Source organism: Pristis pectinata, chromosome 24 (assembly GCF_009764475.1).
Source record: "Pristis pectinata isolate sPriPec2 chromosome 24, sPriPec2.1.pri, whole genome shotgun sequence".
Taxonomy (NCBI): Eukaryota; Metazoa; Chordata; class Chondrichthyes; order Rhinopristiformes; family Pristidae; genus Pristis; species Pristis pectinata.
Genome location: NC_067428.1, coordinates 6793492 through 6809700, shown reverse-complemented (window position 1 = coordinate 6809700; position 16209 = coordinate 6793492). Strand labels below are relative to the sequence as shown.

The following is a 16209-nucleotide window of genomic DNA, read 5'->3' as shown; positions in this document are numbered from 1 at the left end:
AGATCCCCTCTAAACCTCGTACCCTTTACCCTAAGCCTATGCCCCTTTGTTTTAGACACGTTGACTATGGAGAAAGGTTTCTCATAATCTATCTTATCTCTGCCCCTCATAATTTTGCAGACCTCTCCCAGGTTCCCACACCCTCCCCCCCCACCTCCTCCATTCTAAGAAAAACAAATACAGCCTATCTGCATCACTAAAACATCTCACCTCAGCCAACAGCCTGCCAAATTTCTTCTGTACCCTCTTCAAAGCAATCATGTCCTCTCTATATCATGTCCTTTCCATATCATGTCCTTTCCAATCGGAAATGCACACAGAACTCCAACTATGGTTGAATCAATGTTCTATGAAGTTGCACTACAAGCTGCCTACTCTTATATTCTATGTCTTGGTTAATCAGAATCAGGTTTATTATCATTGACATATGTCATGAAATTTGTTGTTTTGTATTTTGGCAGTACAGTGCAAGACATAAAAATTAAGAAATTACCAAAAATAAATAAAATAGTGCAAAAGAGGAATAACGAGGTAGTGTTCATGGACCATTCATAAATCTGATGGCGGAGGGGAAGAATCTGTTCCTGAAACATTCAGGCTCCTGTACCTCCTCCCTGATGGTAGTAATGAGAAGAGGGCACGTCCCAGATGGTGAGGGTCCTTAATGATGGAGGCTGTCTTCTTGAGGCACCGCCAAGCTTCAGGAATCCTTGGATATGTACACCAAGATACTTCCCTACCTCAGTACTTCCTGGGGCTCTACCATTCACTGTACTTGCCCTGTCCTTTTTAGTCCTCCCAAAATGTATCACTTCATACTTATGGATTAAATTCCATCTATCATTGCTCTGCCATATTAACAAATGATCAAAAACATCCTGTAAACCAAGACTATCATCCTCACCACCACCAATCTTCATGTAATCTACAAATTTACTAATTATACCTCCAACATAAATATTCATAAAGTTAATGAATAGAACGAACACCAAGGGTCCCAACACAGATTCCTGTGTTACAGCACTCGTCAGACTTTCATCACATAAACAATGCTCCCTCTGCCTCCTATTATCAAGCCAAATTAGGATCCAATTTGCCAGTTTGCCTTGGATTCCAGGGGCTTTAATCTTTTGAACTAGTTTCCTACATGGGACCTCGTCAAATGCCTTAATGAAGTCCATGTAGATTATGTCAACTGCACTGCCCTTATCAATACATCTTGTTACCTCTTTCATAAAATTTCTTAGCTTCCACAATTCCTTGAAAGTTTGAAATGTTATTCATAATCCTACACATAACCATCATTTTACTGGCTACAGGCATGTTAAATACTGGCTTAATATTTAATGTCATGGCGTTAGATGAAATATAGTAGTGTAGCGACTCACCGCACCGGCATCGAACCGGCTCCCGACATCACGAACATTGTCGGAGGCCCCGATCCAAGATGGCTCGGGGCCCTCCTTCTTCCCCATCGTCGGGCTAAGAAAGCCCGCACGTGGGAAGGTCAGGTGACCCGCGCGTGACGTCAGCATGGGAACTGTAGTGCGGGAAGTTTTGGGATATTAAAGGCACATCGCGCCCCTGTCGTTCATTCAACTTCTGATTTCGAACCAGCAACTCCGTGTCTTCATTTCGTAGTGCGTAGCTAGCCGCTACAGTAGTATATTAAAGTTACACAAAATAAATTGTTCGACTTTCTGTAGAGAGCAATAAGTGACACAAAATTTATAACAAAAAAAGTTATGCAAATGTAACCGCCTATTTTATAAAGAAAATCTTTTCTTTTCCTGATGGAGGTCATATTGCCGCTTCAAATTCTCTCTTCTTTGCATCAGCTACAATCTTAACAGCAGCATCATGACACTTAATTAGACATTTCCATCACCACACTTGCCAGCCTCTGAGCAAGTTTGCTAATATAACGCTACCTTGTGCTGTAATGAGGTAGACCATTAAAATTTTCATGTGTTAGTTAATCAATAAAACAGTAAAAACCACGAAGGACCTTTTCCTGAGCCATTCCACATCACGATTGAAACAACAAATACAGCTCACACATAAGGCAGTGTCCACAGCTTTGGCTATTGCATGGTATGGAAGGGACCACCAAGTTGAAGATATTTCTACATATACAAGAGAACTGAGAAAAACTGAAATGTGATTTAAGTCGGATTAGAAATCAACAATTCCACTTCTGAAAATAGAAAGTATAGAAGTCTTCCAAGATCCATAAGCCCCACGAGGTTGAAACTTCTTTGTGGCATCTCCACCATTTTTCCAATGGGTATGAATTCTCAATACAAAAATGAGCAGATGATAAACTGATAGGAAATCACAAATCCTAATAAGAAAGAAATTAAAGAAACGTCCAGGGAAGTGACAGGAAGCCAGCCATACCAATAATTTATTAATTTATTTACAGGATGTGGTCCTCACTGGAAAGGCTGGTATTTATTGTCCAGCTCCAAGAGGAATTGAGAAGGTTATGGTGAGTGATCTCCTTGAACTGCTGGAGACCATTTGATGAAGTTACTCCCACAGCATTGTTGCGTTGTGAACCCCAGGATGTAGGCCCTGCAATGATGAGAAAACGGTGAGACAGGCCATCCCCGGATAACCAATGGGTTCCATTTTTATAGATCTTCAAAAATTGATTTTGTCCACAAGTCAGAAAATACACAAAAATCACTCAATACGGTAACCATACTTCCACAATATTGTACTGAATGGCATCAAAAATACACAGCCTGTATATTTAAAAGTCAGGACGATATATGAATTAAACCTTCACTTTCTGTTATTCTGGAAATTGGCTGATTTGTGTTTGTGTGCGTCAAAAGCTCAAGAATTCAGCAAATCAATACTAAAATGTTTACTAACTACAGCAGAATAACAGAAAAGTGATAGGCAAAAGGTTACTTATACCTTTTATCACCTAAATTAACACAAAGTTGTTCTTACAGTTAGAAGTAAAAATCAGCAACTAAGTATGTTTTGCATTGTATTAAAGGGATCATATTTCCTGACATTTATTCAGCTACATACGAAGTTTCAGATGTTGATGATCTGAATTCCCCATTTATTCAAGGAATGGTCAAATGCCGGATCACACCGACGTTTCAGCTGGACCACCTCTTCAGCTGTGCTCATGTGCAAAATAATAAGCAGCAACCAGGTGCTCTCCTCACAGGAAAAGAAAGGAAATTGCGAAAAATCGCAGGAGTGTGGGAAAAACCTTGAAATAGCACTCACATTTAGTATTTTGCTCGTCCAGGTCACAACAAAGAAACATTCTTTTGACAATACAACTGCAGAGAAACAGCGTATGGACATCACTAGACAACAGTACCATTTAAAAATACCAACAAAGCAGAAAACAAGATTTACTAAAGTAAGACAGCAGCTCACAACTTAGTTTCATGTAAAACAATGATGCATGGGGCACAGGAAAACTAATATTAGGAGAGACAAAGAAAACAAAACAGCTTGTAAAGGGATTATTAACCAATAGTCTAAAAACATCTGTTGAACTATTACATCAGGTGATATCATCGCATCACCACATCAGAGCATGACTTTCACCCACAGGCTTTATATTCCAAAATCTACTATAATAAAGTTAAATTGCCAATATTAAAATATATGTAACACTCATCAGAAGCATCTGTGATGTGCATCTTGAATATACATGCTTTTGTGGCGACTCACCGTCTAGTCAGGCGAACCGGCTCGGCAGTCGGGTCGCGCGGCGTCGGAGCAACGAGGCCCAAGATGGCGGCGGGCCTCGTCTTTCCGAGCGACGGGGAGAACCCGCGCGCGGGAAAGTCCTGATGACGTAGGACTTACGTCATTGCCGGTTTTTTTGGGCGGGAGTTTTTCTCCCTTAAAGGGCCCGCACAAGGCGGGAAAATAAACCAGTTCTGTTTGGCAATCCTCCGAGTAGAGTCTTGTTTTATTCCGCGGTAGCAACCGCTACACTTTAAAGCATTCTGGCATAGCAATTAATCACAAGGGAAATGTCTCGTATACACTCAGAATGTGTCTCTAATTCTACAATTTTTTGAAGTGGATTGAAGAATTCCTGTATTGCTTGATCAATATCGATTTCTCACTTTGTGACTCTAACACAATTAACAATCAATCAATTCCAACAGCTGTAAAACAAAGATGATGTTAACAGATAACATTTTCTACCAGGTAATTATTTCCATTTAGAAGAATTACAAATGGCCTATTCTCACGTGAATTATGCCCAGTGATAAACTTTCATCCGTAGTATTAAACCCACAGCAAACTCTTCTTCAACTAAAGTAACTTTTGCACAAGAGGACTTTCCAATTCATAAATGTTATTTCTAACTGAATAGCCACCTATGCCAAATCTTAATGACTTGTCCAAAAAGTGGAGTTGCTTTAAATAAAACCAAAAGCCCCATACAGAAGACAATTATTGCCTGTGTACCCTGTGGGAAATGCTGATCTCTGCCGCTACACAACTGACTCCATTTGGAGAAACTGTATGGCGCTCTTTCGGGTCAAAGTGTCCTTGAGTTTCTGTTACATGTCACTGAGTTCCCTGGTCCACTTCCTTTCTCATCATCGATGTTAGAAGAAAATCATTAAGACAAAATCAATAGAACTATTCGCAATTTATTGAGAATTATTCAAGTGCAACAAGATGAAGTTTGAAATAAAAGGAAGGAGATAGTCTCTCGTTGCCCTCTAATGCTTGCTAATTAACTTGTGTATGTGGTTTACACAGTATACAAGGGTGTACCAGTCATACACCCCAGCAATTGCAATATGTCAGTCAACACAAGGTTTAAAAGATCTTTGTATTGCTGCTACAACACTTCTACCAACAATGGAGGAATAAATTTTCAACATCCAGACTTTCACATCAAGATATGATCCTTTTACTACTTTTAAAAACACACATTCCTTTAATGTCATAAAAGAATTGCATATACTTGGAGGCAGAACTGGAGGGCAAGATCCATTTTATATGTAAATTATGTCTTCCTTCAGATCTACTTCCTGAAGATGTAATCTCATCCACGATGTTAGACACAGCGAAAAATCAGGCCTATGATATATTACCAATTGTCATTGTGGTCCACTTGAGCATTCTCACATTTATTTAACAACTTTTTCTGTTCCCTTATGTGTCAGTCTGACTCAAGCTGGCACCATAATAACCCCTAAAACTGCATGTTTGACCTATATTTCACAACTGTGGGTCGTGGAGTTTCTTGTGTAGAACTCTAAAAGAGACGTGTGTTTAATTGATGAAGGAAATCATTTTGGTCATAATCTTACTTCTTAGGTCCATGAGACTAATCTAAATTGGATATACAGTATTAAACTTCCTCTTACAATGCTGCTTTGACGGTAAGTAACCATGGTCACCAGTAATCTCTGAATTCAGTCATAGAGTAATACAGCACGGAAACAGGCCCTTCGGCCCAACTCATCCATGCTGACCAAGGTGCAAACCTAAGCTAGTCCCATTTTCCCACATTTGGCCCATATCCCTCAAAACCTTTCCTATCCATATACTTATCTACATGTCTCTTAAATGTTGTTATTGTACCTGCCTCAACTACTTTTCCTGGCAGCTCATTCCTTATACACACCACCCTCTACGTGAAGAAGTTGCCTCTCAGGTCCTTTTTAAATCTTTTCCCTCTCACCGTAAACCTCTGCCCTCTAGTTTTTTTGAGTCCCTTTCACTGGGGAAAAATCTATGTGCATTCACCTCATCTATGGCCCTTATAATTTTATACACCTCTATGAGGTCACCCCTCAGTCTCCTATGCTCCAAGGAATAAAGACCCAGCCTGTCCAACCTCTCCCCATAACTCAGGCCCTCGAGAATGTTCTTGTAAAATGTTGCCAGGACTCTTTCTATTGAAAAAATTTTCTAGCTGAATTCTATCTTCCTACCTGAAAAATTCAACACTAATATCACTTCAATACCAAGGTTGGATAGGACACAAACCTCTGAAAAGGTGTGACTGGTAAAATGGGACTAAGGAAAGCTAACTCCAATAGAGTCCTTATTGGTAAAATGCTTGGAACAAGCCCATCTCATCACCATTACCTTGTTTTATCAGAGAGAAACATACAAGACATTATGGCAAAGTCCTTGATTGAGACATCTGCATTTAATCAAGGCGGTCACTGCTGAGCAAGAGACTGTAAGAATGTCCATGTTACTTACACCAATGTGGTGGGCCAGCCACTGCCTAATCCATTGTCATTTCTGTCGGCTATCAGCAACAAAAACCCAATTACAAGAAAATCAACATCAAAGATTTCAAGGCCCAGCAAAGAAAGTTCTTCTCAGTCAGTCCCTCACAGATGACTCACAGTAAACAAGAGCCACAGGGTGTCCACAGTGCCTGATCTGCTGTTAAGTTCACTGCAATTAGCACCCCTGAAGAGATTCTTGGCACCAGAAAACACCAGGACTGGATTGATGAGAAAACCAAGATATCCAGCAGCTAATTAACCACAATAAGTATACTTAAATTGGAATCATACCTTAAGGTAAAAATATTTAAAGCAGGTGAAACTAAAGACACAACAAAAAGTGATCTGATGAAATGTTGGTGGTTTGAAGTAGTCCTTACAAAAAACTCTGGGAGGTGCTGTCAGACTGATTGAGTGAGCAAATACAGTGCATTTTATAGATGGTACACACTGCAGCCATGTGCACCAATGATGGAAGGAAACAAGGTTCATGGTGGTTGATAGGGAACTAATCAAATGGCTGCTTTGTCCTGGATGATGCCAAGCTTCTTGAAAATTGATGACACTGCATTCATTAAGGCAAGTGCAGAGAATTCCATCACACTCCTGACTTGTACATTGAATAGAAATGGAAAAGCCTCGGGGTGTCAGGAGGCGAGTCATTTGCCACAGGACAGCCAGCCCTCACCTGCTCTTGCAGCCTAGTATTTATGTGGCTGATGCAGTTGAGTTTCTGGTCAATGGTGACCCCCAGGATATTGATGGTGGGGGACTTGGCAATGGCAGTGCTACTTCACGGAGAGTTAGATTCTCCCTTGCTGGAGGTCATCACCTGAAAACTGTGCGGCAGGCATTCCCAGTAATCAACATGGATCCTTTTAAAGTTTGTTTCGTTCTCAATTCAGAGTTGGACATTAATCGTTATTAACTTTCACTGCTCCAGGATTTCTTTAATAAGATATGAACACAGGCAATTTGGTTCCTCAAGATTCATTAAGATCATGGCTTATTTGTCTTTGCCATACACCTCGTCCTTGCAGCATATTCGTTTTGTTTCCTAAAACCACTATTTTCCAAAAAACAATCAGATTTACAATTAACAATTCACCTACATCACTGACTACCGACCAATGGCTCTGACATCCACCATCATGAAGTGCTTTGAGAGGCTGGTCATGGCACGAATCAACTCCAGCCTACCAGACAACCTGGACCCATTGCAATTCGCCTATCGGCGAAACAGGTCTACAGCAGACGCCATCTCCCTGGCCCTACACGCAGGTCTGGAGTATCTGGACAGTAAAGACACATATGTTAGACAATTGTTTATTGACTACAGCTCTGCCTTCAATGCAATAATTCCAAGCAAGCTTGTCACCAAACTTCGAGACCTAGGACTCAACACCTCCCTCTGTAACTGGATCCTTGACTTTCTAACAAACAGACCGCAATCAGTGAGGATAGGCAGCAATACCTCCAGCACGATTATTCTCAACACTGGTGCCCCACAAGGCTGCGTCCTCAGCCCTCTTCTCTACTCCCTATACACTCATGACTGTGTGGCCAGATTCTGCTCTAACTCCATCTACAAGTTTGCAGATGATACCACCGTTGTAGGCTGTATCTCAAACAGCGATGAGTCGGAGTACAGGAAGGAGATAGAGAGCTTAGTGGAATGGTGTCATGACAACAACCTTTCCCTCAAATGTCAACAAAAGAGCTGGTCATTGACTTCAGGAAAGGGGGCAGTGTACATGCACCTGTCTACATCAATGGTGCTGAAGTCAATAGAGTTGAGAGCTTCAAGTTCCTGGGAGTGAACATCACCAACAGCCTGTCCTGGTCAAATCACATAGATGCCACAGCCAAGAAAGCTCATCAGTGCCTCTACTTCCTCAGGAGGCTAAAGAAATTTGGTTTGTCCCCTTTGACTCTCACCAACTTTTAATCGATGCACCACAGAAGGCATCCTGTCTGGGTGCATCACAATTTGGTATGGCAACTGCTCTGCCCAGGACCACAAGAAGCTGCAGAGAGTTGTGGACACAGCCCAGTGCATCACGGACACCAGCCTCCCCTCCTTGGACTCTGTCTTTACCTCTCCTTTACACTCTGTCTTGGTGTAGCAGCCAGCATAATCAAAGACCACACCCACCCGGGACATTCTCTCTTCTCTCCTCTTCCATCGGGTAGAAGATACAGGTGCCTGAGGGCACGTACCATCAGACTTAAGGACAGCTTCTACCCCACTGTGATAAGACTATTGAATGGTTCCCTCCTACAATGAGATGGACTATGACCTCACGTCACTTGTTGTGACCTTGCACCTTATTGCACTGCACTTTCTCTGTAGCTGTGACACTTTACTCTGTACTGTCACAGTTTTTACCTGTACTACATCAACGCACTTTGTACTGAATTGACCTGTACGATCGGTTTGTAAGACAAGCTTTTCACTGTACCTCAGTACAAGTGACAATAATAAACCAATACCAATACCAAATCAACCATCAAGACAAGTGTTCCAAACCCCTACCACAATCTGCATGTGGAAGTGTTTACCAATTTTACTTCTGAAAGGCGTGGCTGTAACGTTTAGGCTATGCTCCCCAGTAGCAGCAGATATAATCTCTCTCTTTCCATCCTGTAAATTCCTTTTAATACCTTGAAAACTTCAATCAATTATTACTGGCCCTTCTAAGTTCCATGGCCTACAGCTCGACTTTGTATAATCTCTTGCCATAATTTGACCAAAGAATCAATGTGGTAATTCTGAATTGCACCCCATCCAAGATTCCAAGACACCCAACACCACCAATGCCCTGACGATTGTGTTACAAGCCAGGATGCTATTTGGTGGATGTCCCTTTAAGGAACCTGGTCAATAGAGTAGTGTGTGTGTGTGTGTGTGTGTGTGTGTGTGTGTGTGTGTGTGTGTGTGTGTGTGTGTGTGTGTGTGTGTGTGGTGTCAAGACAGCAAGATTAATACAACATGCTGGCTGTTTTGCTCAGTGAGTTGAAGAGCGAGCAAGCGAGAGAGCGCAAGAGCGAGAGCACGAGAGAGAGAGAGAGAGACTGACTGCTGGTCTCCGTAACAATGGATGAGGAACAATAGCTGTGTCTGTCACTGCAATCCACGTACGGATTTTTGGAGCAAACAAGTGGAGTCCACTTTGTCGTTAACCTGTAGTGGGAAACAAGTATTTGTGTGGACCACCACGTATCGAATGCCTTCGGGATGGCAGATACTTCGGAACAAAGCAGTGGAGATCATCAGTGATTGACGTGTCGTATGGGTTCCAGCGTGGAACATGTGGACTTCGTAATTTCTCTCTACATTTTCTCTTCAGTCAACAGTGGTTGTGCAAAAGCCTTTGCTCAGGTTTCACCTTATGACTTTCTGAACTGAACTTTGAGAACTATTCCTAGACTTGGGGTTTGGGAATTTGCCACACACACACTTCGAGTTTAGTTTTGGGGTTAATGTTTAATACCTAACGTTTTTACTTTTCTTACTTATTATAAGCAGTTATTAATAAAATATTTTCTAACACTTATACATGACTCGGTGTGTTTCTATTGTTGCTGGTATGTAACAATTGTGAAATATATTCTATATATCCTTCTTAAGATGCAGTGTATAGAGCTGGTCACAGTGCTCCAGGTATTGTCACCCCCTTTTATACCAATCTTCCAGATATCATTCACCCTCAATACATACTTGGACTGTATTGAGGGTGAATGATATCTGGAAAATTGGTACGCAAGTATATGTTTGGTTGGTATAAAAGACAGGAGGTCACATATCTCAGTGAGGGCAGTCTCGATGAAATCTAGTCTGCAGTCCAGTGCACCTTGCAAATGCTACATTCTGCAGACATGTTACATCAGTGGTGGAGAAAGCTGATGTTTAAGGTGGTGATGAGTGTGCCAAACAAGCAGCTGATGTCCTCAAGAAGAGTCCTGACCTGAAACGTTGACTGCCTGCTTTTCTCCATGGATGCTGCCTGGCCTGCTGAGTTCCTCCAGCGTCATAGTGTCGTTCATCTAGATTCCAGCATCTGCAGTCCTTTGTTTCTCTATGCTAACGTAGTACAGGAAGCACAAGTATATACTTCATGGAATCTTGTAAAATCATTAAAAAATACAGTGAGGATAGAGGTTCCCACCATCACAGAAGCCACAAGCAATGAGTTGATGATCCATCGTGGCTTCCTCCTGAAGACCTATTGGGCTAAAAACCATGTAGTTCACGTCACATGATATCACAAAACAGCTGGCAACACTGGATGCAGTGAGCAGTATGGAACCAGACAACCTCCCAGCTGAAGTACTCAAGACCCATGTTCCAGAAGTTGTTCTACCTCCAGTTGTACTGTTCAAATACAAATACAGCATTGGCATCTACCTGATAATGTGGAAGATTCCCCAGATACATTCTGATCCAAACAAAAACAGGACAAATCTAATCCAGCTAATTAACAATCCTGTTAGCTACACTCTAACTTCAGCAAAGTCACAGAAGGTGTCATCAACAGTGTTAACAAGGACTTCCTACTGATCAGTTACCTGATCACTGATCATCAGTTTGGGTTTCATCAAGATTACTAGGTTCCAGGTCACATTACACTCTTGATCTGAACATGGAACAAAGAGCTAAATTCCAGAAGCGAGATGGCACCAAAAACAACATGTGATGCTTTAGGATGCCTCAATAAGAAAATGAAGTGAATGGAAGTCCAGGGGGAACCCATAATTGCAAGGACTTCAGCTGGGTTCTCCAGCTTCCTCCACATCCCAAAGACACACTAGTAGCTTAACTGACTGCTGTAAAATTCCCTCTTAACATGGGTAGGTGGCAAAAGAACCAAAAGGGAATTGGTAGAGCATAAATGGCAGGGCTACGGAGAAAATAAGCAGACAGGGTATGGAGCCAATAGGATTGCTCTGTTGGGATCTGGCAGTGACCCACCAGGCCAAATGTCCCTTTCTGAATTGTAATAGGCACGCTGAGATTTAGCAGAACACAGATTGTGCACTCAGGTTCAGTTTACATTGCACTTAAATTGCAAGTCTAAGAAAACTTTTTGAAGAAAAGGCAACTGTTCAAATGCAATTTAAACTGACAAGGTTCCAAAACCACATCTTTCTCCAGTTTTGTAATACAGCTGCATTGCCAAAGTGCACCATCTCCTGAAGGGAACAGTTTAACAGCAATGCCAAATGCACATACACTTCACTGGGGAACTCTTGTGAGAATTAAATCATTTTATTAATCTAAACATTCTAATGAAAACCAACTGATGTCAATTTAAGCTTTCCAGAATCACACAAGAAAACAATTCTTGCTCTCATTCTATTAGCTGCAATAAATAACATCAATCGTCTTACCTTGCACAAAAAGATTTACATGTTAATTATCTTTGATTCTGGATAACATGTGTAAATAAAATAACATGTGATTGGTTACATCAGAATCAGACTTAACAGCAAAGACCTACCCTGTCAAAAGGAATGCTGTATTTCTTCAATATGGAGGGTGATATGAGAGTCATTTTGTGGCGAAGAAACGCATCGCATCCTTGAGAGCTGCCTGGAAAGAAGCCTGCAGGCAAAGAGTAAAACAGAAAAAAATATAATATTTTTGCCACCTTTCTTACAGCACAACGTCAAACTGCACTGATCTATCACAACTAGTTTTTCTTTTGAAAGCTAACAGTCAGACTTCGCAGATTCACCTCAGATATAATAAACAAAACAATGTAATAGCTTCATTTCTTTCCCTCCTCCTTCTAAAGGTGTTAAATCCTTGATGGCACATGATTGCAAGCTTGAAGTGTAAAAGTTGATATAAGATGTGGAGGAAGTATTCTTCCGGAGTTCATGCCCATTAAATAGCAGAGGAATCCTTGGATAATTTTAATATTCTCTCATCAATGGGACTGAGGGCATTTACCACCCTTTCTGTCAATATCAATTCTAGACAAACCTATGATAAACTTTTGCCCTTCTTAATTTTACTAGCTCAATTGCAAGAGGGGAAGAGATGCAAAATGATCTTAGGAGGACCACAAAGCAGGGGCAGAGGTATGTTTTGGGAACACTTCTAAAAGCAGGAAAAGCAGAGGAACTCAAAAGAGTTCCAGATGATCACAAAGTGATTATTGAAGAAAGAGCACCCAGTGGTGCTGTGGAGAACAGAGCTAGGGTGTGACAGGTACTCGGGGCAATGCTCAGAAAAGAGTGGGCAAGATCACCAACGTCCTTGAAGGAAATGAAAACTGATTCAGAAGGAATTTTAAAACAGTGGACCACAATGACAACTGGAATGATAAAAGCGTGGCTTCTGAGAGGAAAGGATATGACTGCGACTGGAAGTTAAAGGATACAAGTGGGAGGCTGGCTTGGTGATAGTATTTACACAGAATAGTAAATGGCCTCTTCCTGGTCAGAAGAGTCAGGTACATGTTTTCAGGTTTTATCTGTTTAGCTACAATTGTTAACTGACTACTAAAATGCAAAATGATCTTTAAGTCAAGATCTTTGGCAGTTACCATAGTTTTATTCAGTAACTGATTACCAACTTGATGTCACAATATAATGTGACTTTCACCTTTTCATACTTGTCAGCAATCATGCTTCAACTCTGATCAATTCTGTCAGTGGAAAAGGACATTTGATGATGACAGATATAACCACTAACAAAAATTCACTGCTGCCAATTTAAGCTACATATTTATCTCAATCACTCTGGTCAGAATGAATCAAGTTCAACACCTTAGCAGCAGAAATCTTCCATTAATTTGGCTCCTTAAAATTATTCTGAAGCATGCCAACATGCAAAACTAAAATCCCAACAGGGAAAGGTTACACAGAAAAAATAGCAAAGGAAAAAAATCTCACAACTTAACATATCAACATAATGTCTCCAAGCACTTTTGTTGTCTTTGCACTACGATGGCAAACACGGTAGAAAATTAATATGAAAATCCCTGGTCAGTTAATACTTCATTCCAAGACCAACTCCACTTCAGCCACATTTTGAAGGCAGCCAAAATCAGACAGCATTACTGCAATCAGATCTATTCTCAACAGCTCATATTCAGCAACACCCAATATTTAAAGTTGTCTTAAAAAGTAAAGCTTTGAAAACAATGTTGACCTCACACTATGCTAAAGAAATCTTCAGCTGCATTGAGTTGACTGTGGCCATTTGCTCTGTACTGATACTTCAGCATTCAGCTCTGACCACGGAAGAAAATCCCAGAAATGTGGACCCACTGTAGGTCCAGGACACGTTGAGTGACAGTCACCACCGTACATGTCATTATGTTGTTAACGGATTCCGTGTGAAGTCCAGCAGCAGAGCCCAATAGCATTACACTGGGGAATTTGCCTCAACCATTCCATAGCATTACACTGGGGAATTTGCCTCAATCAGCTATATTCTAACTGCACTGGAATAGAGATCCCAATGATTTGAATAGAGATTCCCAGGAATGTAAATTAAATGCAAAACAGTAAGTGTGATCAGTCTGATATTTTTTAGTTATTTTAATATTTTTACTTATTTCTATGCTTTAAGTAAATCTAAAATCTGTTGAATAATTTTTAGTACTTAAACCATTCCATATAGCTTTTACATTTCTTTGAGTCATGACAGACTTTTAAAAACTGTTACTAAGCTTTGACAGAAAACAAGGTTCCACCTCCAGTGAAAAAGGACATCAGCAGGGAGCCATTTAAGGCCCGTTCACTGCTAACCACCTGGGCACTTTGCAGCTGCAAAGAGTCTGCTCACCAGCCCTGTGCATGCAACCAATGTAAGTGCAGGCAGTATTATGAGCGGTGAGCCAGATCCAGCTTCACTCAGCTCCTTTAAAGTAAACAATTTCTAACATTATTGTGTGTGTACAATGTCATGAAAAATTGAAAAATGCTTCTCATTGCATCATTTTTATTCCCAATGGAGAATTTCAATTATTAAAATGCTATGCCAAAAATGAAATCACTTCTGAACACACCAATTCTCAGCATGCCGGCTTAAAAATGGACAGAGACTGGATAGGGAAATAAATTGCCCAGCTTAGTGAAATATCGAGTGTTTAAATTAAGTGCTTCAAGTTTATGCATTTTTGATTTTTTCAGGACATTAAGCAAAACTCATGAATAGTTGCGAGACACAAGAGACTGCAGATGCTGGAATCTGGAGCAACAAACAATCTGCTGGAAGAACTCAGCGAGTCGAGCAGCATCTGTGGGAGGAAAGGAATTGGTGACATTTTGGGTCGAAACCCTGCATCAGGTCCTGAGTGACCCACTGACTTCCTCCAGCAGATTGTTTGTTGCTCATGGATAGTTGCTATCAGTTCAGTTTTCCCAAGAATAGTTTATACCAATGACAATATTCATATTTGTACAAGTAATAAATTATTTAGGTAGGTAATTAACATGCCCACTGACAATTAGACACCTAATAATTGTACTGAAGATATACAGCTTTGAAGGGGCAGGAACTATAATGAAGAAAAATTGGCCAGAATTCACTTTTGACAGTGAACAAGTGTGAGTTCTCTATTCTTGAGTTCTCTAATTTTGTGGATCTGCATGGACAAAGAAAGCACCTGCATGACCCCTTAACCAATCAGACTGAAGTGCTGATCCCAAGCACTGCATCATCTGACTAGGGAGTGTCAATTGGACTTCAAATCAGGTACAGAAACAACACAAGTAGGAAATGGAGGAAAGGCAGTTTTATTTAAAAGAACTAGAACTCAGCATAAACAAACTAGAACTCTGCATAAACAATTAAAACCAGAAGGAATGAAATGTAACAATTGTAAAATGTAATTTCAATGTTAGAGAAACTGTTTAACAATAAATAAAACTTAGCACATTAAATGGTTATCAAATAAAACTCAAAAAGCTGCAGATGCTGGAAATCTGAAATAAAAAACAGAAATGCTGGAAATGTTCAGCATGTCAGGCAGCATCTGTGAAGAGAAGCAGAAAAAATGATGGTTCAAGTGCTTTTATTAGACTGAGATATTTATTTGACTAAGATAGATTCATCCTGTCAATGTCAAGTTCCAACTTTGGATAAAGTTCAGTGTTCATTACAATTGAATGGGTGGCCAGGCAATGAAGCAGGACTTTTGGCCATCTTAAATAGTAGTGCACCTGAAATACCAACATTCAGATTCTTTCATTTAACATCACATCTGCAATTACCTGAGGTTGCTATCCAGCGAGTGCATAATAAGCAGATGGCACAGTTGGCATTAACATTTTTATATTAAATAAATGAAACAATGACGATATTCTAGTAGTTATTTAGTTAATTCAGAAGTTAGAAAGTTTTAAATAAATGCAATACATAAAAAGAATCTTATTTTTGATGACGCCAGATTTTTTGGCAATATTTAAAGAAATTATTCAAAACAAATTATAAGAATTACAGGGAGTAGCATGATGTCTCATACTTTGACATAGTGAATCAGTATAGATTCAATTATGGAAACAGCATTAGCTAGTGATGTACAGACAATGGGAACAAAAGAGCAATGACTGGACTTCTGGAAGCCTGGGTCAAAGGTTGATAAAAGAACAACTGAAGAATATGGTCCATTTCATTTCTACTATGACAAATTTTGCCACCTGCTGAGCAAAGTATCAGAAGTGAAACACACAGACAAATCAAATGATTAAAGCCAGAGCAGCCTACAACTAGGCTTAACAGCATCAGTTTTGTTTTTATTTTTAATAATTTCAATGAATAATATTGATACATATTTCCAGGCAGCTATTTTGATTTTTTACCAATTTGAATTTTCAGGACTGCACAAAATTTAGGATTCAAACAATCAAGCTTGAATTATTGCAGTTTAAACACCTGCTGCTATACAGACACTTACCAATAAAACTTGTATCCTGACTTGCCAAATGTAAACGT

The 16209-nt window shown here is 40.2% G+C and overlaps 1 protein-coding gene across 7 annotated transcripts in view; it reads right to left on the bottom strand.

Annotated features, from left to right (window-relative positions):
- LOC127582375 (lysine-specific demethylase 4B-like) overlaps positions 1-16209 on the bottom strand; it is a 252246-nt gene that overhangs the window by 106281 nt on the left and 129756 nt on the right. For 6 of the 7 annotated variants that reach the window (XM_052037556.1, XM_052037555.1, XM_052037552.1 and 3 more), the window contains one exon: positions 11759-11862. In XM_052037556.1, the coding sequence (XP_051893516.1) occupies positions 11759-11862 (104 nt within the window). Of the gene's footprint in view, positions 1-2469; positions 2578-11758; positions 11863-16209 lie in introns of those variants that run through there. The other variant, XM_052037559.1, reaches the window with a different exon arrangement.